Source organism: Cyrtonyx montezumae, unplaced genomic scaffold (assembly GCF_038088225.1).
Source record: "Cyrtonyx montezumae isolate F1298 unplaced genomic scaffold, pur_monq_1.0 scaffold_4, whole genome shotgun sequence".
NCBI classification, from domain to species: Eukaryota; Metazoa; Chordata; class Aves; order Galliformes; family Odontophoridae; genus Cyrtonyx; species Cyrtonyx montezumae.
Window position 1 is genome coordinate 491336 of NW_027072045.1, and position 23782 is coordinate 515117.

The 23782-nt window shown below is 49.4% G+C and overlaps 2 protein-coding genes across 6 annotated transcripts in view; one reads left to right on the plus strand and one right to left on the minus strand.

Moving 5' to 3' along the window:
- BNIP3 (BCL2 interacting protein 3) overlaps nt 1–23782 on the plus strand; it is a 139391-nt gene that overhangs the window by 85175 nt on the left and 30434 nt on the right. The gene's annotated exons all lie outside the window — the stretch shown is intronic.
- JAKMIP3 (Janus kinase and microtubule interacting protein 3) lies at nt 313–22466 on the minus strand. 5 transcript variants are annotated; one of them, XM_065746899.1, is made up of 22 exons: nt 22344–22466; nt 19928–20425; nt 15722–15937; nt 14016–14135; nt 13391–13537; nt 13049–13180; nt 12487–12522; nt 11295–11354; nt 10908–11033; nt 9380–9508; nt 8011–8094; nt 7404–7466; nt 7221–7319; nt 6888–6986; nt 6739–6798; nt 5421–5486; nt 4988–5056; nt 4831–4908; nt 2828–3031; nt 2444–2509; nt 1532–1573; nt 313–1122 (listed from the first exon to the last, which is right to left on the minus strand). In XM_065746899.1, the coding sequence occupies exons 1-22, from the start codon at nt 22464–22466 to the stop codon at nt 976–978; spliced, it is 2664 nt and encodes an 887-aa protein (XP_065602971.1). In that variant the 3' UTR covers nt 313–975. The 5 variants fall into 5 exon arrangements, with proteins under 5 accessions (XP_065602971.1, XP_065602972.1, XP_065602970.1 ...); XM_065746900.1 differs by lacking the exon at nt 15722–15937 and having other exon boundaries at nt 1046–1122; nt 1532–1604; nt 6745–6798; nt 14016–14129; XM_065746898.1 differs by lacking the exon at nt 15722–15937 and having other exon boundaries at nt 1046–1122; nt 1532–1604; nt 14016–14129.

A 23782-nucleotide genomic window follows, 5' to 3' on the forward strand; every position in this document is an offset into this window, starting at 1 on the left:
CAGCTCTGAAGGGTCTGCCTGTCTTACCTGTCGGAGCTCCTTGGCTTCGCATTCCTCCCAGTGCTTCCAAGGAGAGCAGAGCTCCTCTGCACAGCCCGTGCTGCTGGGGCTAAGGAGCGGATCCGGATTCGCACACTTGGCTGCAGTTCCCATTTGGCAAAGTATTGGTGGGATTTCTTTAGGGTTCTTCCTCCTTCACCTGTTGCCATAGAAGATTCCCTTTGCTGGATCCCAGCCCAGCCTCAGGCCTCACACTCTTTCCTTGTGCCACCTTCCACAGCTCACACCATTGGGATTGGGGATAACGTGCCTTCAGATTCACTCTTTTTCAAGTGGAACTCTTCAATGGACAGCATTGAGCCTTTTAGCATCATTCAGCAATAGCAAACTCTAAGCTAGCGAGCCACTTTTGTCACCGTGCTGTGCAGCATGGTGTACTGAAAACTCAAAGCCAAAGAGTTTCATTTCCCGAAGGGTTCAAACAGAGCTTCGTGTTTTTCCCCTAATCCTGGGCTTGTGGGATGCTCAGCAAGCCATTGGGCAGACCCTGTGCTATTATAGTTATTCCTCTGGGACTCTTTAAACTTCTTTCCAGATGGACTTTTAAATAGCTATGAATCACAAATATAAATGACTGATATATAAAACAGGACATAGTCACTTCCACAGAGAAGCAATTCTCTACCTGCTTAGCAGGGAACTAGAATGTATTCAGTTTATCTGAATTAGTATACTGCTCCTTAGGTAAAGCCGAGTTATTTCAAGCAGCAGAGTGAGGACTTCCACTGAAAGTTATTCCAAGCAGCAGAAACAGGACTCCTTGGAAAAAGCCCCTAAGTGTCAATAGAAGGAGGGGGGTTTTGGCTTTCTTCTTTGTCAGCTTAATTCCAGCTTTTGATAATGCATGGACAGAGGTTTTGGTGGTGCAGCCCCCACCTGTCCCACACAGCCTGGTTCATCTTCAGTCTGAAAGAGTCAGAAGGGCAAGCTCCTCCATCTCCAGCAGCAAAATACAAGATATATTTGGGTTTCCTGAAACTGCAGTGTCTCTTTTCCTGCCTTGGCCACCAGTGCCATCTTCCAGTTAGCAACAGTAGAAGCAACTCCAGCTTGATCAGTGGTCTGAAACAAGGAAAATATATCAAAACACGGGTCAAAGAGAAGTAAATCCATTCAAAAATAACATGCACGAAAATTCTGTAAGGTTTGTATTTGTATACATCTGTTTGAGTTATCCTGTCCCACCAGCTTCCATGAGTAACAGACACCGTTCCTTCCAATGCCGCCATGGCCAACGTGGCAATCTCTGCCACTGCTTCGGGCACAAACGGGTTGGCCTTTTTTCTCCTATTTACATGAGATGAAGGGTAATCTTGGCAACACCTTGGGCACACATTATTTCAAGGCCTCAGGGATTTGCATTCTGGGAGCCCAGGAGAGCACACGGCGCAGCCGAGGCAGCGTGCACAGCACCAGAGAGCTCTGTGCTGCATGGGAAGGGGGGGGACCCCAGCGGGACCCCAGTGCTTACCTGCTGTGTTTGGCCTGAAGGGCTATGACCAAAGAATGAAAGCTAGAGAGAAAAATAAAAACAAAAATAAAAACTGAAAAGGGGAGGGAAAAGAGGGAAAAATGGAAGAGAAGAGAGAGAGTAAGATTTTACAGTGTGTTTAGCTGAGAATAAGCCATGGTTACAGACAGTGCAATCAGTCTTTGTGCTGGGAAGCAGTACCGAGTGTGGGGTTCAGGCTGTTACCTGCACCCCTTGGGGCATGGAGGGCTACAGCCCAGCTGCAGCCTGGGGCAGGAGGGCAGGGAGGACAGATGAGGTCTTCTGATACTTCAAAAGCACGCGCTGCTAAGGTTGGAGCTTGATTTTGTCAAGAGTTCAGCTCAGCAACCACTGTGCTTGTGGTAAGGGGACACTCAGAATGGTATAAGGAAGAAGTGTGTCACAGTGGGGTGGGGAGGCACTGCTCAGGGTGGGGGTGCCCCATCCCTGCAGACAGCCCAGGTAGGGCCTGTGCTCTGAGTGCCTGATGGGCTGTGGGTGCCCCTATTTGTTGCATGGGGCCAGACCAGACGGTCCTCAGAGGCTGTTTCCAACTCAAACAGTTCTAAAATTCTGTGATTGTACATTTCTGTGATTCTACCTGAGCACGTTCCCTCTCGACAATTGCTCTGGGAATAGATGGTTTCACATGAGGGCTGTGTTAGGGCAGATTCAAGTTATGGCTTGGCCAGAACTGAAGCTGTGGGAGGAGTGCATGGGAGCTGCCTCAGTGCGAGGTTTGGGTGGGAGCTTTGGGCACAGGGGGACAGCTGTGAGAAGGCAGTTTATTCACAGCATCAGTTTTTACAAGATTATCTTCTTAGCAAAGATGGAATGAAGATATGGACATACACACATCGTATCACAGCCGCTCCATCTGCATTCCCTTACCTTTTCCTCTAACTCTTTTATTTGTCTTTTTTGGCCTTCAATTCTTTCTTCTAGCTCTTTGATTCTCTGTTCAATTTAAGATTTAAGAAGAATACATTAACCAACCAAACACAGATGTACCCAGAAGACATACTGTTCTCAGGGATATGACTTGTATAGACCTCTTCTAAAAAACAAATGCGTGTTTTAAGCTGTATACGAGTCCTTTCAGTGCAGCATCACGCTCCACATGTGACAGACCCAAGAAAAGCAGAATGCCATTCCAGGGGATGCTCCAAGGCAAACCAAGCCTGGCCCCAGCACCAGAGACCCGTGGTGCAGCCCTGCAGGGGCTGTGTGCAGCTTGCTGTGCCCCGCGTGCCCCTGCCTGCTGCAGGCACGTACCTGCTGGGCGTGCTGGACGAGCTCCATGCGCTCGCGCAGGATTTGGGCATCCCTCTCCCTCAGCTCGCTCATCACCTGGCGCTTCCACTGCTCTACTGCACTCTTCAGTTTCTCTTTCTCCTCTTCTGAAAGAAGTTCGGAAATTTTGGCTCCAGCTTCTTGCTGCAGGGCATCATAGAGCATGGCTTCTAATTCCAGAATTTGCTAATCAAAAATAATATATATGGCTGTCAGCTCAACCTGGTCACGGGCCGTGGGAGGGTTTTGTGGGGAACTGGTCATCCTTCCCCTGTGAGACGAGGAGAGAGGTGGAGGGGGTGTGCTCAGCCCTGCACAGGGCAGCACAGAGCTGTCACAGGGCAGTGCGTTGGGCGCGGGGCTGTGAGCAGCGTGGCTCACCCAAACACATGGCTGTCAGCTCCTGCTTTCCTGCAGTTGGTGGACAGACATGTGGAAAGAGGGAAAAGACAAAACAGTGTGGTTGGAGCCTCTGGGCTGATGGAAAATGCCAGAGATGTCTGCTGTGATAATGCAGCTGGATCCAGCCATCTACTCCACCTGAGGTGGCTGTTGCTGTTTTCTTATTATGACTTAGCAGAGTTAGGACAGGGTTATATTTGTATTTACAGGAATCACAAAGAATTACACATCAGAGCTGTGGACACAGGTGAGACCAGCAGTAGCTGTTGCTGTCTCTCTGCAGGAAAGGTCATGATGGGAGATACAAGAAGGCTCTTCTTCCCCTTGTAGCAATAACCACAGCAAGCTGGCTGACCCTAACTGCCCTAACAAAACCCTGCTGCTGGGAGCGTGCTGCACCTGTGGGCCCCACGCCTTGCTTACACACAATTATACCTCTCTGATTGTATTGAGTTGTAAAGAAAATGGAAAGAACTGGGAAATCCACTGTCTTCAGGGCAGTTGTACTGTGTGTGACAAAGTATTTCCTAGAGCAAAATATTCAGCAGCCATCAAGGGAGAGAAAACCATGCAACAAGCGTGGCGGTTCCGGCTGCTAATCGGATTGGCTGTGGCTGCAGGGAGATTAGCAGCAGCTCGTCTTGGGGAGCACAAAGGGAACATGGACGTGGGACAAGTTACACAAATCAAAGTGGCTTTTACTGTTGGAACTGCAGGGAAGGACAAAGCTTTCTGGCTGCTTTCAGCCCACATTTGTGCACATGAGGAAAGCCACTGTGCTGCCTGAGAACATGGGGAAGTGCAGATAATCCTCAGCCGGTTCTGCACGGAGTAAAGCTCGCTCCATTATGCTCCTTCCTTCCGTGTGAGTGGCAGATAAGGAGCACCAAGCTGAGCATTTTGCCAAACCAGGCTGAAGTCATTCCCACAGGACCAGAAAGTGTACTGAAAGCTCTCCCAAGTGGTCTGACTTCCAAGTAGATAACGGGTCTCCAAAACGGGGGCATAAGAACCCATTGCTTCTCAGGAAGCATAACTGTCCTCAAGTTTTAAAGGAAAACAAAAGAGTAGGCTGAACCTATAGGTCAGTGTATGCCTCTATGTCTTCCATGACTATGTGTGTGCTTTAACTGGAGGAAGTGGAATGGCTGAGGTGCTGAAATGGCACAGGAGCAGTCAGCGTGTGCAACGGACCTCACCTAACTGCGGCTTCATTTCAGTTGTCACATAATCACATAATATCAAATATCAGTATTTTGCTGGCAGGGACCATAATCTAAGATCTGAGAAGAAGTGTGGGCTAAAATCTGTCTTAGAAAGAAAAGCACTGTCATGAACTACAGCCTCTGCTAAATTTGTGTTTCATAACTTTACGTTTAGGTCCTAATCCTGCACGGACCACACAAACCCAAGGACCACCATCCATAAGGAGCTCATTATGCTATCTGGGCCCAGAGGACTCGCTTAGCACTTCCCCCATGCAGTCCTCGGGTCCCTCCATGAGCGGCAGTGGCATGAGCAGAGAGCATTTCTGGAGGCAGCACACCACACACTATACAGGAGGGCAACGATGCGGTCCTCACCTTGTGCGCCTGGTCCAAGGACTGCTTCCTGAAGTCCAGCTCCTCATCCAGGTAGCCCTTCTGCTTGCTGAACAGCTCCTGGCACACAGGGGGGTGCGGTCAGAGCTGTGCCTGCCCCTCCTGCCTTCCCGCAGTCTCACCCTGCCCGTTCCCGTACCTTTTCGTTCTCCAGATCCAGCATCTTCTGCTGCAGCGCGGACTCGGTCACCTCAATCTGCTGGAGCCACTGTGCACACAAAGAGAGCAGGGCTGAGTGCGGAGCTGGGGCTGCTCAGCCTCGCTGGAACAAACAGTTAGTGTCACTAGCTGAAAGGGGAAGGGTGGAACTGCTGTGACTCCACTTTCATAAAAACCACTGATGGAAGAAAGCATTCACTCAGAGTTTACCATTTGCTCTCTAACGTTTCCCTAATTAAATATTTAAAATAGTTTGTGCACACGGCTTGGATTGTCTCTTTATTCTGACAAGAACCCATGCAGGTGTAGTGTCCCATAGGGAATCATGGCCTTTGGTGACCGCCCTCTGATTCCTCCCCGTCTCCTGAGGCAGCAGCTCTGCGGGGCTCAGTGCAGGGCTGCACGGCCATTACCTTCTCAGCCAGCGTGAGAACTGTCCTCGCTTGTATGACAACGACCTGCTCCTCGTTGGTCAGGTTCTGCACAAGAGCAGAGCAGAATTACAACAAGTCCCAGCGCCTGGCTAGTAACCCACCACCGGGCCACTGCTGGGTGAGATAAATCTGAAATCAAACGCATCCAAGCAACGATACACTAAGGCAAGTGAAAGTAGCCCTGTAACTGTTGTAGAAACAGCTGTAACTAACTGGTGGTCATACAGGCTGTTGGTTCCTGTAGAGCTCCAGCATTAAGGAAGAAGATGCAGACACCAGATCTCATTTTTGTCCAGCAGGGAACAAACATTTGCACCGCACAAAACTGAGCTTTGCTGGATGTGCTGTCAGGAGAGATGCAGTCACAAGCTCTTGGCCTTTCCTTGTGTGCACAACAGGTGTGACTGTGGGCACAAGGCTGCAACAGTGCACTGCTGCTCAGCAGTGGTGGGAGGAGACCCCTGGGCACGGGATGAGCTGCCAGCATCGTCTCCAGCCCCGCATGCACTGACAGGTGAGCAGGGGTTATCTTTCTGCCTTTCCCAGGGTCAGCCTCACTCACCAGTGCTTGGGTTTACACACATGCTTTTATTGCTCACACCCCAACACACGCACCATTAATTGCAGCAGCAGTAAACGTTGCTAGTTACTTCAGTATCTTCTGATTCCTCTGCTAACTCCTGGCTTCAGGGCTGCTCGGAGGGGCAGAGGGTGTGGGTCTGAGTGGGGCACTGAGAGGTGCTGGCCTGAGTGCTCGGAGCAGAGGCAGTGCCACGTGCCCCAGGCAGTGCCACTGCCACACACACGTGTGTGGGTATACATAAGATGTGTGTGCACATAATCACTTTGATACGGGAGAAACACTTTCAGACTTCTTACTGTTTGCTGCTTCTTCTCTTACCGCTGTTGCAACTTGCTGCGTAACGTCCTGCATACATTTAAGTGCTTTTGGTATTAGACAAAACACAATGCTCTTAAAATGGAAATGCGAAGCAACTGCAGAGAACAAACCGTGCGTGAGCAGCGGTGAGAAAAGAAAGAAGCACAGAAGCCAGAATGGCAGAGTATTTTCTGAAACATTCATTGGCAATTTGAAAGCAGTGCCGTGGTGCTGAGATCAGCATGGCACTCGGAGGAAGGCTGTCAACAAAAAGCTTGGGAAGCCAGGGAACACGTAGCATCGAGCTCAGTGCTCATGCTGCAGGCAGCCTCAGCCAGTGCAACCCAAGCAGCTTTGCTACAATAAATGTGAGGACAATGCATACCAAAGCATGCACAATATATTAAAGGAACATACACTTACGGCGTTATCCCCTAAAATGTCCAATTTTTTCATCAGCTCTGCCACTACTATGTCCTAATGAGAGAGGAATGGAAAAGCAGGAGTCAGAACAGAGCGTTGTGTTTGATTAAGAGAAAGGAGAAGCAGACGTGAGGATCCCTTACTGTGACTCCTTCTGCCTCGCAGTAAACCTGGAGAGGGCTTTTCCCCTCCGTGAAGGGAACGTGGTGGAAGTTGATGGCAGGCGATCTCCTTTCTCTCTCCTGAAAGAACAACGAGTGTCAGATTGTTGTGCTGTTGTTACTGCAACAGGATTGCCTGTGGCAGCCGGGCAGAGCAGCCCCTGTGCTGGAATAACTGGGGCACTTCTCCCGTTAGCACTCACACTGCGTGCATGGTGTCACAGCAGTGTGGCGGTGCAGGACAGGCCTGGCCGTGCTGCCCCGGCCCCGGTGACACGGTGTGGGCAGCAGCACAGCCCTGCGGCACCAGCTCACCTCCAGCTCCAGGATCCTGAACTCCAGGAGCTCATTCTGGTCTTTGACATCCTGCACGTCGTGCTTCAGGCGAGCCTCCTCTGCTTCCATTTGTTTTATCTGTCCAAGAGGCAGTGCGTGTTAGTACCATGTTCTATAAGCAACAGATGTTATGTGAATAATGCCAGGAGAGGCACTGGGCACCTTTTCCACAAGTTCTTGGTTCCTTCTGTACAGCGCTTGCTTCTCCTCGATCCACTTCATGTCCTGGGAAGCACAGATGGTGGATAGCATGGGTGAAAGCTGGCAGTGTTTGGCACAAACACAGCAGCGCGTGGTTAAATCACACACACAGAGAAGAATGATGTGGCACGGGAATCTGCAACTGTTACCACCTGTGATACAGCGGAGCAACTTTTCCATCTGATTTGATCAAGTCCATGGCGTATCAATGGGATATAAGAACTCTAATGACTAAAAAGAGCTCTTTCAGATTAAAAGATGTTCCTTCCAAGGGCTGTGCCCAGCTGCCCTGCTCCTGTTACGTTTCGGTCACTGTGGATGCAGTCACAGGTCTGTGGACATGGGGAAAACCGCTGACAGCACTGGGCACTCCCTCCCCCCCTCAGCTCTGGCAGCTTTCCCTTCTTATCCCTCCTTCACCAAAGCAAACTGTTGTGGAGTTACAAGGAAAGCTGGTGATGAAATTACTGTAACACACACAAATGTTTTGATAGAGAACGGCCATCATTCCCTCCTACTCCCCCCGCCCGCCCCGCACTGGGATGGGGTGGGGGCTGGGGGGCATTACCTGGCCCTGCTCTGCCAGGGCCTTCTCCAGGTCCTCTATCTGAGCCTGGGATCGGTGTATCTCTGCTTGGAGCTGCTCACGTGTCTGTAGGAGAGGAGGGCGAAACACCACACAAATAAATAAGTAAATCAAACTTTCTCTAAAAGCTAACACAGATACAGAAAACAAAACATCAAATGCTTTTAACAAGTAATTCTAGAAGTTCTATGGTGGGGTAAGCATGCAGCATTAGTCATTATAAAAAGAAGCCTATGAGGTGGTGTAATGGTTTCAAGACTGAAGGAGAACAGCATCCCAGGGGTAGGTGCTGGAATGGCAGAGGACAGCTTCTTACAGCACACCATGGCAGGGTGCAGCAGGCAGCCCTCCTCTCCCCAGGACGAGGGGTGTGACAATGGCAAGGTAATGCATGGATTCATCTCGCCATGAAAACCTGTGCAAGGAGTGATGCAGGATGCAGCAGACTGCACTGGCAGCGTGCTCTGCCCCCTGTGCACTTAGTGCCCTTCCTCATGTAGCTGTCATGAGCTGTTTTACTCATCAAATACTGTGTTTTTAGAACACCTCTCTCAGACCATTTATCTGCTCTTTATCCTGTCATTTACAGATGAAGATGATCCTTTTTTGTTTGCTTTGCCTGCATGGTTCTCTCAGGCTTCGGACTGCCAGCTCAAAGCAGAGCCTGTCCCTTGCTGGCTGCATTCTCCCTTGTGCTCTGTGCTCCAGCAGCTAGGTGACACACTACGTCCTTGTAGCACAGAGCAGATTCCTCATGACCAGAATGTCTTAGATCTGATAAGGAAATGCCACTTGAGGCAGTGGAGCCGTGTGGCCGTGTGATCCAGGCAGGCAGGCAGAGCTACGTGGAGCCCTCAATAAGGACATGAATTTTGGGGCTATCGTCCTTCAAAATGTTATGAAGAATCACATAATCTAATGGAATCCAGAGGAGTTGAATAACAGGCATTATGTATTTAAGGTCACCCAGACTGGATTTTTATAGAAAGAGAGCTTAATTTCAAGGATTTCCCATAAAAAAAAAAACAAAAAAAAAAAAACTGTCTGAATTTCTTTTTATCTGATCAGAGATGAAAACAGCAGAATGCATTCATTGCAGTCCCCTCAGCAAGCAGTGTGGGCTGCAGCGGGGCTGGGCAGGAGGGAGGGGGTGGGGATGGGGAGGGGGACTGAGAGGGGACCCCTCCACCCCGGGGGACCTCCCACCATGCACATGGAGCTGGGACCCCCACTCCCGCAGCTCAGCCCGGTGCTGGAGGGCAGCTGGCACCCTGCGATGTGAGGAGGTATGAGGAGGTACAGGAGCACACCACGACAGCCCTTTAGTGCATGTAATATAAGCCATTTAGACCTTAACTTCTCGCTCTGCATCCAATGTTCCTCCGACCTGTTCCTGCAAGAGGGCGTACGCGCGCTGCAGGGCCTGGTACTCCATGGTCAGCTGCCGGAAACGCAGCTCTGTCTCTTCTTTGGCCATGCCCTGAAATGGTTGAAAACAAACCTGATTTGTGCCAGTTGCTCATTTTGTTAATCCTGCAAAAGTGCCGAAGTTATGCTCATAGGATGCAGACTGGGGAAGTGCAGTGCTGAGGATTGTTTGTGTGCTCACACTATTTCTCTTCTGTCCAGTAAACACCTCTGGCATGCACCTTAATAAAATGAAGTATGTATGTATACAGAGGAGAACATTTCCCCCGACTTCCATCTGAGTCACACACCGGTGGCTGGATGACCCTACGTTACTTTACCAGGAGAAGCCATCACATTTAAAGGCAAAACCACAGCTTTCTTGCACCAACGATCAGCATCCAATCTGCAGACCAACCCACACCTGACATCTCACTCGCTCATTAAAACACAAATCTGGAGACAACAATTGCAGAAATGGAGACACCAACAGGAAGAGCACCTTTCATCTCCTTTCCCCTCCTCACAGCACCCAGCACTGCGTGCTTCCATGTCAGGCTCACTGCAACATTTCACTCAACATGAGATGAAATGACAGCGTGACTCAGAGCTATCTGCACAGGGGAGAATGGCAATAGAAGAGTGAAAAATAAATGGGCTCTGAAATATATCTTCAGCCTCCTGTGGTGCAGCACGCACCTGGTAACCACTCGTGTATCCTTTCGGATAGAAATATGAATTGTTTAGCTTTGCTTTCATAACCAAGAGATCTAATTACAACTCGTGAAGCAGACAAAGTGACAGAAGAGGAACTGCCGCCATCACCGCCTGCGATGGCTGCTGTCACTGTTAGGAAGCTGTGTTCATTACAAGGCTCTCGTTAAGCTGAGGAACAGATATCAGGGCTGGCATACACCAGGGAGTGCATTGGTAGGGAAGCCGTGCACAGTGCTGGAAACAATCCCTTTCCTCCATTCCATGTGCTCAGAGCCCCAGAAAAGCCACATCCCTGCAGTATCGCAGGGAGCCAGCTCTTCCCCAGCACCGTGCTGGATGCAGAGCCCTGGGGCAGCACAGGCACCACTGCTCATGGCTGCAATCGTGCTGAGCTCTGGCTGACAGAGCAGAACTGGGCTGCAGGAGAGCTGTGTGCAGGAGAGCTCCATGAGTGCAGGCCTTTCTTGGGGTGCTCAGCTCCTTGGGCTCGTGGGACCTCCCCTCTGCAGACCCATTGTGGATCCAGTGCTCTTAGGATAGTAATATTTCCAGTTTGGCTAAAAGCTGTGAAGTTACCAAACACCTGAGACCCAGAACCATTAACCACCGTGCCCAGTGCGACATCAGTGCCAGTTCATCATTTTGTTGTCGGAGCTGACCAGACAGGAGCAGGCCAGGACTCCCACTGCACGCTCACAGCAGGGTCCAGTGCCCAAACGCACCACCCAGACATCACCGCGCAGCTCTGCGAATACCTCTTCCAGGTCATCATCAGGAGTGCACGGGGTCTGGTCCGTCCGATCCGTTTGGTATGAGATAGAGGAACCATCGGACTCCAAGGAGGCTTCTTCATCGTAGCCAAAAAACGTCTCCACCACCGGCTTCTGGCCAGAGAGAGGAGTCAGTGTGCCCCCGCACGCTGCCCCCTGCTCAGACACCGAGCCTGGCCTGGGCAGGGCTGCAGGGGAGCTCTCCACACCCTGCAGCTCATGGGGTTCATGTGTGCACCCCTTGGGGGACCCCCCCCAGCCCTGCCCCGGGCTGTGCCAGCCTGCAGCAGGACCCTGCTCCCAGACCCCGCTCCTCCCCCTGCTGTGCCCACCGTGCCCATCACAAACCAACCTTAGTTCTTTTTCTTTTACCTTAGGAATTCTTGTCATTTTTTTTCTTTGCTTCCTGAACCTTAACAGCTTATCACGTTCCTGAAAGAGCCAGACACAGACGTGAGCTGCTTACAGTGAGCACTTAGTTAAGTTAACCACAGCAGTTTTCATAGTCCCCAGGCAACCAAAGAGCAGCGCTGGCAGTGCTGGACAGGTGTTAATTTTGCTCCAACATTTTCTGAGTTTGCACTAAACAATTGTCAAATGCTTTTTGTACTCATAGAAATCCAAATAGCAAAACACGGGCACCGCTCTGCGCATGCCCTTGCCCAAACCACACAAAACACACCGCTCGGGTAACTGAGGCTGTTTGCAGTAAGCATGCCCAAAGCCAACATGGACAACAAGCCCAAGCTAAAGCCATCTGTGTTCCACAGGGACCTGCAGCTCTCAGTGACTGTTGAGTCAGGGTTCAGCCTGTACTGCTGCCAGCCAATTTTTCTCTTTGCTGGTAATTACAATTCTCTTCATAGGGTGCTATTAATTTTTTATTGTGCTGATTATTATTGTTCTTCTGGAGAGCACATCCAAGCAAACACTGGAGCTGAAGAGCCAGTGAGTGCCTACATGGATGCTCTCCCACTGCCCCACCTCAGCCCTTTGCTGGAGGGAGTGCTGGTGCTGGGACACTGACAGCATGCCCCTCCTGACAGAGAAAATCAGAAGCTTGCTTTTTGCTTAGCAACATAAGCTCTGCTGCACACGGAGCGACAGAAAGCAAAACACTACACCTCTTCTGGTAAATACTGGTGGCTAAACTGAATGAAATCTTCACCACCAAAAGCAGAGGGATGAGCTGTGCAGGGCCCTGCTTGGGGAGGTGCTGTGGATATGGCGAGGCAAGGCTGGGATAGTCTGCCTGGAAACATCCCTGCAGTGTGGCAGAGCTGTCCCAGAGATGGGCACCGTGTGCTGCATCGCTGGGACGAGCCAACCCTGCTGTCCTTTGTGGTGTCCTTGGGCAGAGCTCTGCCCCGTACTGGCACTGCATTGTTGTCCAAAGAACAACTGCTGGCCGGGCCTTCACTGCTAATGGCACTGGGACAGATGCTGAGTTACTCTGCTGTCCAGAGAGGGAGGAAACTGACAATAAATGTCCCTCGTGTGCTTTTCATGAAGTGCAATTTAAAGTATGCAAAAAGATGAGGGTAAAGATTAGCATCACACGTACCATGACACTCTTCACATAGCCAGCAGTCTCCAGGGTCTAACAAAAAATAGAGAGAAATAACTTCAGTAAGAGTGTATAAAAAGAACAGCTCCCAAATAAAACAAACACATCTCTCCTGAGGAGTGTGGTCTGATCACAGTATGTGAAACATTTTCATCTGCTCTATTCAAAGACTGAGCACAAGTTAACAAAGAAGAGAAAAGCAAAGCACGGTGCTGGAGGACACCCCTGTTTCTGCAGTGGCCATCTCAGGCCTGGTGCTGTTGGAGCCCGGGCAGTTGGCTTTGCTGGTGCAGGATCTGGCCACTGGTGTATCTGCTGGGAGTACTGCAGCGGCTGTGCTGTGTAAGCACTCTGTGGGATGAAAGGATTGTGCCCAGACACCGTGCTGCAGATAACCTAGATTGAGGTCAGAGACTGCAGATCACACAGACACCAGCTGTGCCTCCTCTGCTGCTGTGCCCGCTCGAGCACAGCCCCCCAGACGTGCCCTTTTGGGGCTTCCCTCCCTTTGTAGGTGCCCTCAGCTGGCCTCGTGTCATTGTGGCACCTTCCATCTTACCTTGGAGAGCTCATCGATGATATTCTGCTGTTCGATGATCTGTAGTCTCAGGAGATCCACTTCTCTCTCTTCCTGGCTGTGGTCGAGGTCATTTAGGGAGCTCGGTCTCCGTATTGCTCCTGCTCTTTGCCTCTGAAAGAAACCCATATGGCAAAAGAGGAACTGATCCAGAGGCTTTGCCAAAGAGCTGCATCCAGCCCTTCCCGTTCCCAGCTATTAATGCACACATCTAGTGGCTGTGCTCACAGCTGCCCCTGGGCTCGGCCCACATCCCGGGCTGTTCTCCTGCTGGAGAAGGCACTCAGGGGGCTGGGGCCACCAGTGCTGCCTCCTCCGACTCACCATTGCTAGGTTTTCCTGCGTCACAAATTTCAGTTTATTTTCCATTCGACGTAAGGCGTGTGACAGCTCTTCATTCTTCCTGCTGAGGCGTTTGTTTTTGTCCAGGATGGGCTTGTACTGACTTTCCGCTTCTCGGAGACGTTTTAACTGGAAAATCAAGCGAGCACTGACACCTCAGGAGCAATTATGTATTATCAAATAATTTAATCTTTTTCTTTAGCTACCATAATAGCAGTATTTTCTCCTTATATACAGCAGAATCTATCAGGAAACTCTTGGTATAGCCCACTGGGAAGTGGATCGCTCCTCGTTCGTGTAGTGTGCAACAGATATACCACATGGGGAATGTATTTACTGAAAGCAACTGTAATGGTTCTTGCCATTAAAATGTCACAATTTCGGTGCTATTAGTGTGGTGCACCACCAAACATAGGAGAGCCAAGTAGTCCAACCTAAGCCCCGGGAGGGTGAGGTCCTCCATGCTGCCTGGCTGGTCTAGCTGCTCGGGGAAGTACTGTGCGCTGACAGCACCGACTCGTTGAACTCTCCTCTACCCCACCCTACAGGGCCCTGTGGATGTCCCACAGACATTAACGGGCAGCAGAAGAGAAGTGGTGCTGCTCACCAGCTCGTTCCTCTCCTCCGACAGCAGCGCGTTGCGGTCCTCCAGCTTCCTGATGATGGCGCTCAGCTCGGCGATTTTCAGTTGGAAGCGCCGGGCATCCTTTTCATCCAACTGCTGTTCCTAAAACAAAGATCAACTGCAAATAACTGCTCGTAAGTGCACGGGGAGTATCAGCGTTTTTCAAAGCTCAACCTCTTTCTTATCCCGAATCCAAATATTGCAAAACTATGGGATGGAAGAGTGGAAGCTACGCCTTAGCGGCACTGACCACTGAGAGCTGCAAGATGGGACCGATGGAAAGGCAAGAGTGGAAATGGAACAAAGAATGCAAATGCAGAAGTATGTGTATGCAAATACAGAGTCACAAATGCTGAACTTGGAAACAGAAAAGAATAAAATATGTTTCCAATGTATGCCACTGTTGAACTGAGTGTTTCAGACACGTCGCCCACTCCGAGGACTTTGTTCTAAGAAGATGGTATTAAAAGTACTGACATACAGATGGGGAAAATCCATGCAATTGTACCATTGCATAAGCTCTCTTCCATACAGCTGTGGCCCTCTTTGGGTTCTGTAGGGTCACTCATAAAGCAAATGGGGGAGCACTTTATCTGAGTGAAAATGCTTAAGTTATAAACGAGAAGTACAGGTAGGCGTTCTCATTCAGAATCAGAGAAAAGTTATGTCTATTTACAGGCACAGCGTGCTATTTTTTCCTTCTCTAGTGCTTATTCTGATGTTTGGCAGAAGTTGAGCACAAATCAAAACAAGTGAATCAGTGCTCTCAGTCCCGGTGGCACATTGGGAAGGTCTATGATTCCTCATTCAACAGGTGCAGGAGAGGCTTGGAATAAAGAACAAAATAGGTCGCTTTGCTCATGTGTGAGTATTTACACTTCTACTGGGAAAATTAAGGCTGTTGCAAAAGAAATCTTGATGAGAATCAGCAATGAGGAAAACTGGCATACGTGAGACATACAAGGTCAGTCAGCTGAAGCTTTGTACTGTTAGCAAATCAAGACAAAAGCAGAAAGGTGCTATTGTTATAATTAAAAAACAAACACTGTGAAAAGGTGGCTACAATTTAATGTTTGGGATATGGTGTTGTAGAAAAGAGATAGGAAAGAGGAGGTTAACAGGGTTCTGATTTGCTTTCTGGCCCACTGAAAGCAAGTGCACGTGGCAGCGTGAGGATGGAGGGACGTGGGGCCGGGGCACGTGCTCAGGCACCAGTCACCCTCGCCCCTCTCCCTCCATGAAGAGGCCGTGCACATCTGCCTGCACCGCACACTGTTAGCAGTTCCAACAGCTAGCACACATACATTACTTGGTTAGAAAAGCATTTGCATCATTTGTTGGCAAGAATTGGTGTCAAACGGTCAAATTAAGGCAGGAGGTAGAAAAATGGTACGGGAAGGAAAGGGAAGAAGAAGGAGATGAAGATTTTTTACCCCGGTATCAAAAACAAACAAAGGAAACCGGAAAACAAATTGACAAAGAAGCAAAAGCTCTCCCATAATGTGCTTCGGTTTTCAATCGTAAACATTCAGCTAATGAACGAGAGCGAGAAATCAATGCCTCTCCATCTCCCCTGGGTTACTATGGGAAAGCTGATGCTCGCAGTGCACTCATCAAGATTCTGTCATTTGTGGTCATTTGGTCATTGTCATTGGTTTGTTTAGGTGAAACCACGTGAAAGTGCTTACGGGGCTTCCCGAATGATCTGAAGCGTCTCCTGCACCACTTGCATAAGGAAGTTCCCGCTTGGGGCTGCCCAGGTGCCGGTCAGACTCTTTGATCTGGGACAGTTGTTCATCTAAAGCCTCCTTTTGGAGCTGCAGTCTCTGGGCATGCCCGGCTTGAACCCCTAACTCTCTTTCCAGCACGTAGACTGCTCTGTCCTTAAACTTAATCTCCTCCATCTATAAGGAGAACAGAACACAATCACACACACATGCAGCAGCTCGGCCGTACGTCGCACCCTACAGCCCAACCACTGCCACAGAACCCCTCGGCACGAAGATGAACCCTCCTCTTGCAAACACAGCAGCGAGGAGCACTGGGCAGCCAACAAACCCAGCGCTGCCTCAGTAACCCCCGAGCACCGTGCTTCCGGAGCCCATCCCGACTTCTCAGAGGTTTTTCATTACAGCCATTAGGAGATCACCCGCACTGCCAGTACCGCCTCAGAGCACCCCCTTCACTTCAATGAACAGCAAAAGTAAAAGGGGGAAAAAAAAACAACACAAAAAAGGGTTCACAATTAACTTTAAAAGAAAGAAGTTAAAAATTGAACATTTTCAATGCTCAAAACAGTTTTTATTTTCTTAATACTGATTTCTTTCATTAGTTACGTGCACACACCCCTGGGTGGCCAGCTGTGCTTCCAGGGGCTGCTTCTGGGAGCAAGCAATGGCTAAAGCACATCCCCTGAGCCATCTGCTGGCTTTTCCAGACACATCCTGGGCACGTAAGGATGTGAGCAGTTCAGAAACTTTACACATTCAATTGAAAGGGACCGTTTTAAAACCTGACCCACTCAAATGAGAACATTTTGCCACGTGAAGATGGGATTTGATGCTTTTGTAGCTCTTTGTTGGTTTTGTCTGTAACCTGGAAAATAATGTGAAAGCCTGGGGAAAAAACAGCACAGCATACTGACACATCTCTCCAAGGACGTTGTCCCTGAACCCCACAGAAGCCGCCGTCTGGGAACAAGCACAGTACAGGTTCTCTTTGTAAAATGGCGCAAAGCAGAGCTGTGCAGGTGCATTTTAGTATGGGTGTTCTCAGGAATTGCCATTGAGGCAATGATCTGCTAACTTTGGCTCAGAGGTGTCTGTAGAGGTCCTTCTGCCAAATATCTAAATAGCCAGAATCGTTGGACCGCACGGTGCTTTGGGTTGGAAGGGACCCTTAGGATCATCCACTTCCAGCCCCTGCTGCAGGCAGGGACACCTCCCTCTAGCCCAGGTTGCTCACAGCCCCATCCAGCCTGGCCTTGAGTGCTTCCAGGGAGGGAACATCCACAACCTCAATGTGCAAAGAGATCAATAGAGATCAATATGGACCCATAAAGGAAAAGGTAATGCACCAACCCAGGATGATTTGCTTAAAGTAGGCAGAATGTTGGTGGTTCTTGCTGTTTTTGTGGGAAAAAAAAAGCCATGGTACTGCACAATCATCACCTTGAGAGGAAGAAAGAAGCAGCAGAAAACGCAAAGGATTTGCAACACAGTGTTTCAGCAGTGGCTTATCTTCCAGAAAAAAAACTGTAAGAAGACGTGGTGAACAGCTGAGGACGCATCAGTGGTCACATTTCCTCTCTTAGGATGAAGTTCACATTCGTGAATCACATAAAACAATTCGATGCTATCTCACTATTAAGGTGAAACGGCGTGGAAGCAGTACCAAAGGCAGGAAGCATTTCACTAAGAGTGTGGTGCAGCACATTTCTTCCTCGCATCACAGACATTAAGAGGAGAGGAAGATGAGGCTCTGGCAGCAGTGCCAGCCATGAGCACAGCTGATACCAGTAATGCAAACCTAATCCTGTGCAGAGTACAACGCGTTACCCTCTCCGGTTCACTCAGCAGCATGGTTCAGCCTCAGCGTTGGCCAGAGAAGGGTCCTGTCTGCAGACAGACTGAGCTGCAGCCACACCTCACCAAGCCAAATGTTGGTGACGTGTCCAGGGAATGCTGCGTGCCCAGCAGTGCCCCCGCTCACACGTGGGTGGTGATGGGCAGGCTCAGATCCAGCCCTGCAAAGCGGGCTGGCGTCAGATGAGTCTATCAAAGTTCCTGTACCTGACGTTTTGAATTGCTTTGAAACAGATGAATGAAAGTTTGAAACAAAAGTTTACTAAACTCAGAAGAACGTTGGTCTGAGCCAGGAGCAGCTCAGGTGGGTTTGCTGTGCCCCTCTGTGGACAAGCAATGAGAACTCCCTTTCCAAACACGCTCTCTCCGGACATGCACAGATGCATCTTGCAGCTGAGCCAGAGCAGTCAGGTGTGCTTTGAAGCAAATATGGAAACGAAAAGCTTGAGAATGGAAAACTGTACCTACCAGATAGATAATTTCATAGGATTATCTTGTGTTGAAGGGTTAATATCATTGCAAAGCTACATGTGAATGAATATAATTTATCTTGCTCTATTCTGAAGATAAAAGAAGCAGTATTTTCCAAGGAGAGAAACAGCACTTTGCTTGAAAGTCACTTCTCTTTGTTAAAATGACAGAATAGTGCACCCTGCATGAGTCAGGGAGCTCCTAAAGCCCTGATGTGAAGGCAGCCCCAGGCAGAAGGGCGTGCCTGCTGCAGCCTTGGCTGCTCCTGTGTGCTGTGGGCATGAGACGCAGGGACAGCACTTCTTGGTGGCCCCAATCCCAAAGAGGAAAATAAGACTGGTTTTCAGTAATAAGTGCTTTTCTTTCTTAGAGAACAGAGTTTTCCACGGAGCACAACACGGGCTAGGAACATCACGGCCCTCCCCTGCGAGGTGCCAGCAGCTCCATTGAAACCAACTGTGGCCAAGTCAACGGCACAGAGAGTGCTTAACGTCATCCAGGAAGCACTTCGGGCCTGGTAAAATGATGGCATCGTGTAATTTAATTAGCACGGTTAGATAACCTGATTCATTGAAGCAGGAATAAAAAAAAATGTTTGATTTTCAAAGGCAATTTAGAAAACATGACAGTCAATCACTCTATTCCTTATAACTAAGAACATATTTATTTTATAACTTCGCCATTAGAGGCCATTAGCATGGATTTTATTGCAATGCCTTAAGTTTATTTAGGATGTACGTTAGCCACCCTTTCATTGTGATGCATCGAATCAATGCAGCTGGCAGTGTGTGTTTAGAGGAGAATTACTTACACTGCAGGATATTTGAACAGCGTCGACAGATCAGTTGGTTATAAATTATTTTAATATGCTCTTCTTCAAAAGAAAATAATATATGAGGGAAAAAAGCAATGTGGAGTCTGAGAGAGTGGATGGCTGTGCAGTGCTGCAGGGCGTTCAGCAGAGCAAGGCCACGCTGCCTTCATGTGGGGCTGCTGTTTTGCTGTTTAATTGGCTTGGGTTTAGCTTCCTAAATTGAGGGTTAATTACAGTCCAGTGAGAATGGGTTGGAAGAGACATCTGTGGGTTTATCCTGAGACACTGCATACCTTAAAAAACGCGGCAAGCCCAAAAAGATGGAGGCATCAAATTATCAAATTACTGAAGGAATTTGGATTTGTATTCTGAAGCTGTTGGTGTGTAGCCTCTGAGATCCGAACTGTTGTACCTGAGGCTCAAATGGTTTGGTGAGATGATGGAGACAGATGCAGCAAGGCTCAGATGGAGCCTCCAAAGCACGACTGTCACCGTCTGCCCTGGGGGAAAGCCACCGAGGGGGAACACAGAGGGGAAAACTCTTCCTGAGCACCCTGCAGAGTGTGGGGCCATCACCTCCAGGCTGTGGGGCTCAGGACTGCAGTGTGCAGAGGAAACAGCATTTTGGAATTGCATAAAGCTTGTTATGGAATACGTACAGGAACCAGAGAGGAAAGGGAGGGATGGAAGTTGGTCAGTGAGGAACAAAGGGTGGGGAAAGAGGGGGAGAGGGATGAAAGACTGCTGGAGGCCAAAGGCATGGCTGTTCTGTGGGATTCCCCTAGCACAGCAGGGGCATGACCCATTCCAGCAAGCACTGACAGAGGTAAAAGGAAGCTGCACACAAAAACGTCCTATAGCAGGTTTAAAACAAGACGTTTTGACATCACTGTTAGCAAACAGAAAGCGGATTTGGAGTATGCTCCAGAAGTTTGGTTGCCCATCCTCATTCATCTAGCCCTCCCGTAATTGCTATCAGCAACAGAAGCATTAGTAAGGACATAGATGCAGATAACAACACATACCAGCCTGCGGATTTCTCTCTCACACTCCCTCTTAATTCTGGTGATTTCCTCTTGGTGCAGGTGGTACACGCTCCTTATCTCTGCGGCTTTAATTTTGTCAGCTTGGATGACCATAGTCAAAGCCTCTTCCACTTGCTTCTTAGCACCCTTCAGTTCCGAAATTTCCTGCTGCATTTTTATTTTCTCCACCTCGAAGCCCCTCTTGGCCTCCTCCTTGGCCTCGGAGAGCAGCACGGTTTTCACCTTGTCGGGAGCGCCGTCGCGCACGGCCGTCAGCAGGGCCTGGAGTCTCTGGATTTCGTTGTCTTTAATTTTTATTACTCTGAGCAGTTCGGCCTCGTGCTGCCTCAGAAGTGCCTCCCGAACAGCTTGCAGCTCCTTCATTTTCTCCTCGTGAAGTTTGACTTTAAGCTCTGTCACCACCACTGTACTTTTGTGCTGCTCGTGCTCTTTGATTTGCTTCACCTCCTGATTCTTCTCTCTCTCCAACTTGCTGACCTGCGTGGAAAACAAAGTGATGACCAGAAATTATGAGATAATCTAAGACTGATGTGGGTCACTTCATTGTCTCAGACCCTAACGTTGCGTGCCTGGGAGATAAAGTCTAGCCCAGTGAGATGGTGCTACTGACGCAGAAGTACAAAGTGCTCTATCTCAGGTGCTTTGTGAGGCCTTTTCAGAAGAGCTTTTGGGTACAAATGGGACCAGCAGGCTCCACCTCGGCTGCTCCAGCATCAGAGCCATCCCTCAGCAACCTCACTGCTCCCCCTGCCTTCATGCTGTACACTCAATAAATAGGAATTTCCTCTCGAGGCATCTCACTTCTACAAAGTGCACACTACAAAACCCTGTGCAGTAATGTTTCCTCAGGGAAAAGGCCTTCACGGTTTGTGGGAAAGGCTCTTTGCCCACATGCTCGTGGTGCTGCTGGACTCTGGGGCTGTGGTGGGGTCCCCAGGGGAAAATACCCCCCTGGTGGAAGCAGCACAGTGAGGACACTGCACTGCAGAGCCTTCCCAGCAATGGATTTTTGTGTGTTCACATACATGACCCTCTCCTTGGAGCGGGTTTGCTCAGGGGCAGGGAGTGCAATTCCATGCGCTCTCTTTTCTGCCCCAGAGTTGTTTATCAGATTGGACTGTACATACATTTAAGTGCCAAGATTAGGAAGTGAATATTCAGTATGTTATGATTACTTACTGGGAAAAAAAGGTCAGGTCAGTTCTTTGTACTGAAGCTGCATTTGTCTTCCTATGGTGACACAATAAGGTTTCCTTGCTAAGAATATGCCTAGGATTGAGAGCACACTACAGAACCAAACACTGCAGCTGCGAAGGAAAAGCTGTGACATTACAGAGCACTGGGAGAAAGTAATCTGTGAACAGAGGAGAAGGAATCCTGACAGCTCTGTAGAGCTTGTCTTTCTCAAGAAGTCAGCCTAAGTGGTAATATCTGTATATTTTAATAATCCCTTGCAGACTCAGAGACTTTAATTTGCCTGATTTGGTGTCCTAGAAGCATCACCTAACATGTAAGTACAATAAATTTCTGCAGGAAGCATAAAACCCAAGTGAACTAAGCATTAATATCCAAGCACTACATGAAGCAAATGCTCAGAAACCAACCTAATGTGACGGCAATACAAGCTATGAGCAGAATTAGGCTTAATACACGTGTAAGAATTAGCCAGCACCTTGCAGAGAAGCCTGAGCCTTCATTTACTTTCCAGCTGGGTACCTGCAGGAGCCCTCCTGCCACATCCCCCGGACACGCTCGGGCACCTGAATGTGTGTGCGCAGTGAGGTGCAGCCTGCTGACAGCTGCTGTGAAGCCCCAAAGAGCTGCATTTTATCAGATGCTTCTCCAGTGATGAATTATGCATTGCAAATAACCAGTGTACCAGACCACTAAAGGGTCAAATGATATTTCAGCTTAAAAGCATAGCAGGAACTCAGTAGAAGCTACGATGAGAACCCGTGTGTTAAGAAGGGCAGAGGAAGATAGCGGGAAGGACAGAAAGATCCTTGGTCTTAAAGCTCTGAACTCTGCTTCAGCACACGATCACTGGTAGAACATGTGTATAACATAAAACATGTGTGTGCTGCCTTTGGAAACTTCCTGAAGAATTAAAATCATAGCGTGCAATGCCAAATTATGGTGCAGATTAATGGGGAAATGGAGAACAAAGTTCTGTGCACACAGGGCAGTGTGTGTCTGCTGGGGCTTTTCCCTCCCACATCACCATGCCCACCTCTGCAGGGCTGTAGGGTCTGGGTTCGGAAGCAGGGAGCCTCGTGCTGTAGTGCAGGGGGAACCGCACTGGGAAGGGGTCACCTCACTTCATACAGGAGGTCAGTCCCTGTGGAAGGAGCAGGCTGCCCCAGCATAACCGCTGCCGAGAGGGAAGGGCACACACCTTACTCTTCTCCTGCTGGAGCTCGATCTGGATGTCGGTGAGCTTGGCCCGCAGCTCCTCGTTGGCAGCCTGCAGGGCAGCCAGGGCGTCGGGCCTGGCACGGCTGCTGCCCCTCCTCGACATGGTGCTGCTCCTCGCGCCTACATCTTCTCACCCACCTGCAGGGAGGGAGGAACGTGAGATGTGGGGAGGAGCACGGCAGCTGCGCGCGGGGTTTGGGCACACGAGGCACGTGCTGGAGCTCAGCGTGCACTACTGCGGGCACTGCTGTCCAGAGCATGACGTTTTCATCACTGACTGTAAGCACTTCTCATCATTCATCTGCACTTCGGCACAGAAGACGCTGACATGTGCTGTTGGACTCCAGGATGCTGGAGGTCGTTCCCAGCCTGACCCGTGCTGCATCCTGCTGAGGGCCGTCCAGCTCCAGCCCCCAGCTCCTCGTGGAGGAGCTCCACTAGAAAAGGACTCGCTTAGATAAAGGCAAACCGCAGGCAGACAACGCAGCCATCACCTCCAAGATGCATTTTTAACTGTCAGCACACTTCTGGGTTGAAGTAACACTCTGTTCCCAAATTTCATTTAATTCATACAATAAATACTGCTCATTTGGAGCAGTATTCCCACACTCCTTAATACCAACCTTATTAATGAGATAAAAATGATGTTCATCTTGATTCATAATCAAAACCACTACAGAGCTGCACTACTCCTGTCCAAGTGCTAGGAAGGGGGCTTAGCATGACAGAGCACTGCAATAACAGGATGACAATAAATAAAAATAACATAATAAAAACTGATTTACATTCTAAGAACAAACTCCTGCATCTGTCAGGAGAAAAGAGCAGACAGGGGCGGCCACCTCCAGTGCTGCCCAACAGAGATGAAAAGCCAGGATAGGACTGAGAGCATCTGGGGGGGCAGAAGCTTGGGAACAAGTGGGCAGAGCTGCTGCATGGTGGGCAGCCCGGGCACATGGGGTGGAGAGAAAGCTGTGCTGCTGCCAGGGCACCCAACCAGGGCAGTGCGAGCAGCCTTATTCTGCTGCCCCCCACAACGGTGCTTAACAGCAGCCTTCACGTTTCTATAGAAAAAAAGCACTGTTTTCAATCGTTTGAAGAAATTAAAATGAAAAATATGTCAGATGAAGCCTGAAACATCTCCACAGAGGTGGTGGAGGTATTCTCAATGTTTGAAATTCCTGCTTCTCTGCATAAGAAGATGCAGCATGTCAGCAACCGCTCTAAGACAGAGGTCACTTCTGGAAGAAAGTGGGGCAGCCCATGGCCCCCAGCAGCGAATTCTTCCTTCTGAGATGAATGAAGCATTGGTGTGGATTGCAGTGATTTTTTAAGCAATCTGTTGCAGTGATGGGTGCAGTCAGTGCAGTCTGGTTCCTCCACAGCCCGGGGAAACGAGGAGCAGCACAGACCAATGCT

Excerpts from the sequence above, each read along its gene's own strand:
- JAKMIP3 (XM_065746899.1), bottom strand. The coding sequence starts at position 22,466 with ATGTCGAGGAGGGGCAGCAGCCGTGCCAGGCCCGACGCCCTGGCTGCC. Across the intron at positions 5,057-5,420 it reads TTCTCACGCTGGCTGAGAAG|TGGCTCCAGCAGATTGAGGT; the intron begins GTAATGGCCGTG and ends TTGTGTGCACAG. Across the intron at positions 1,123-1,531 it reads CTTCAGGCCAAACACAGCAG|ACCACTGATCAAGCTGGAGT; the intron begins GTAAGCACTGGG and ends TCCTTGTTTCAG.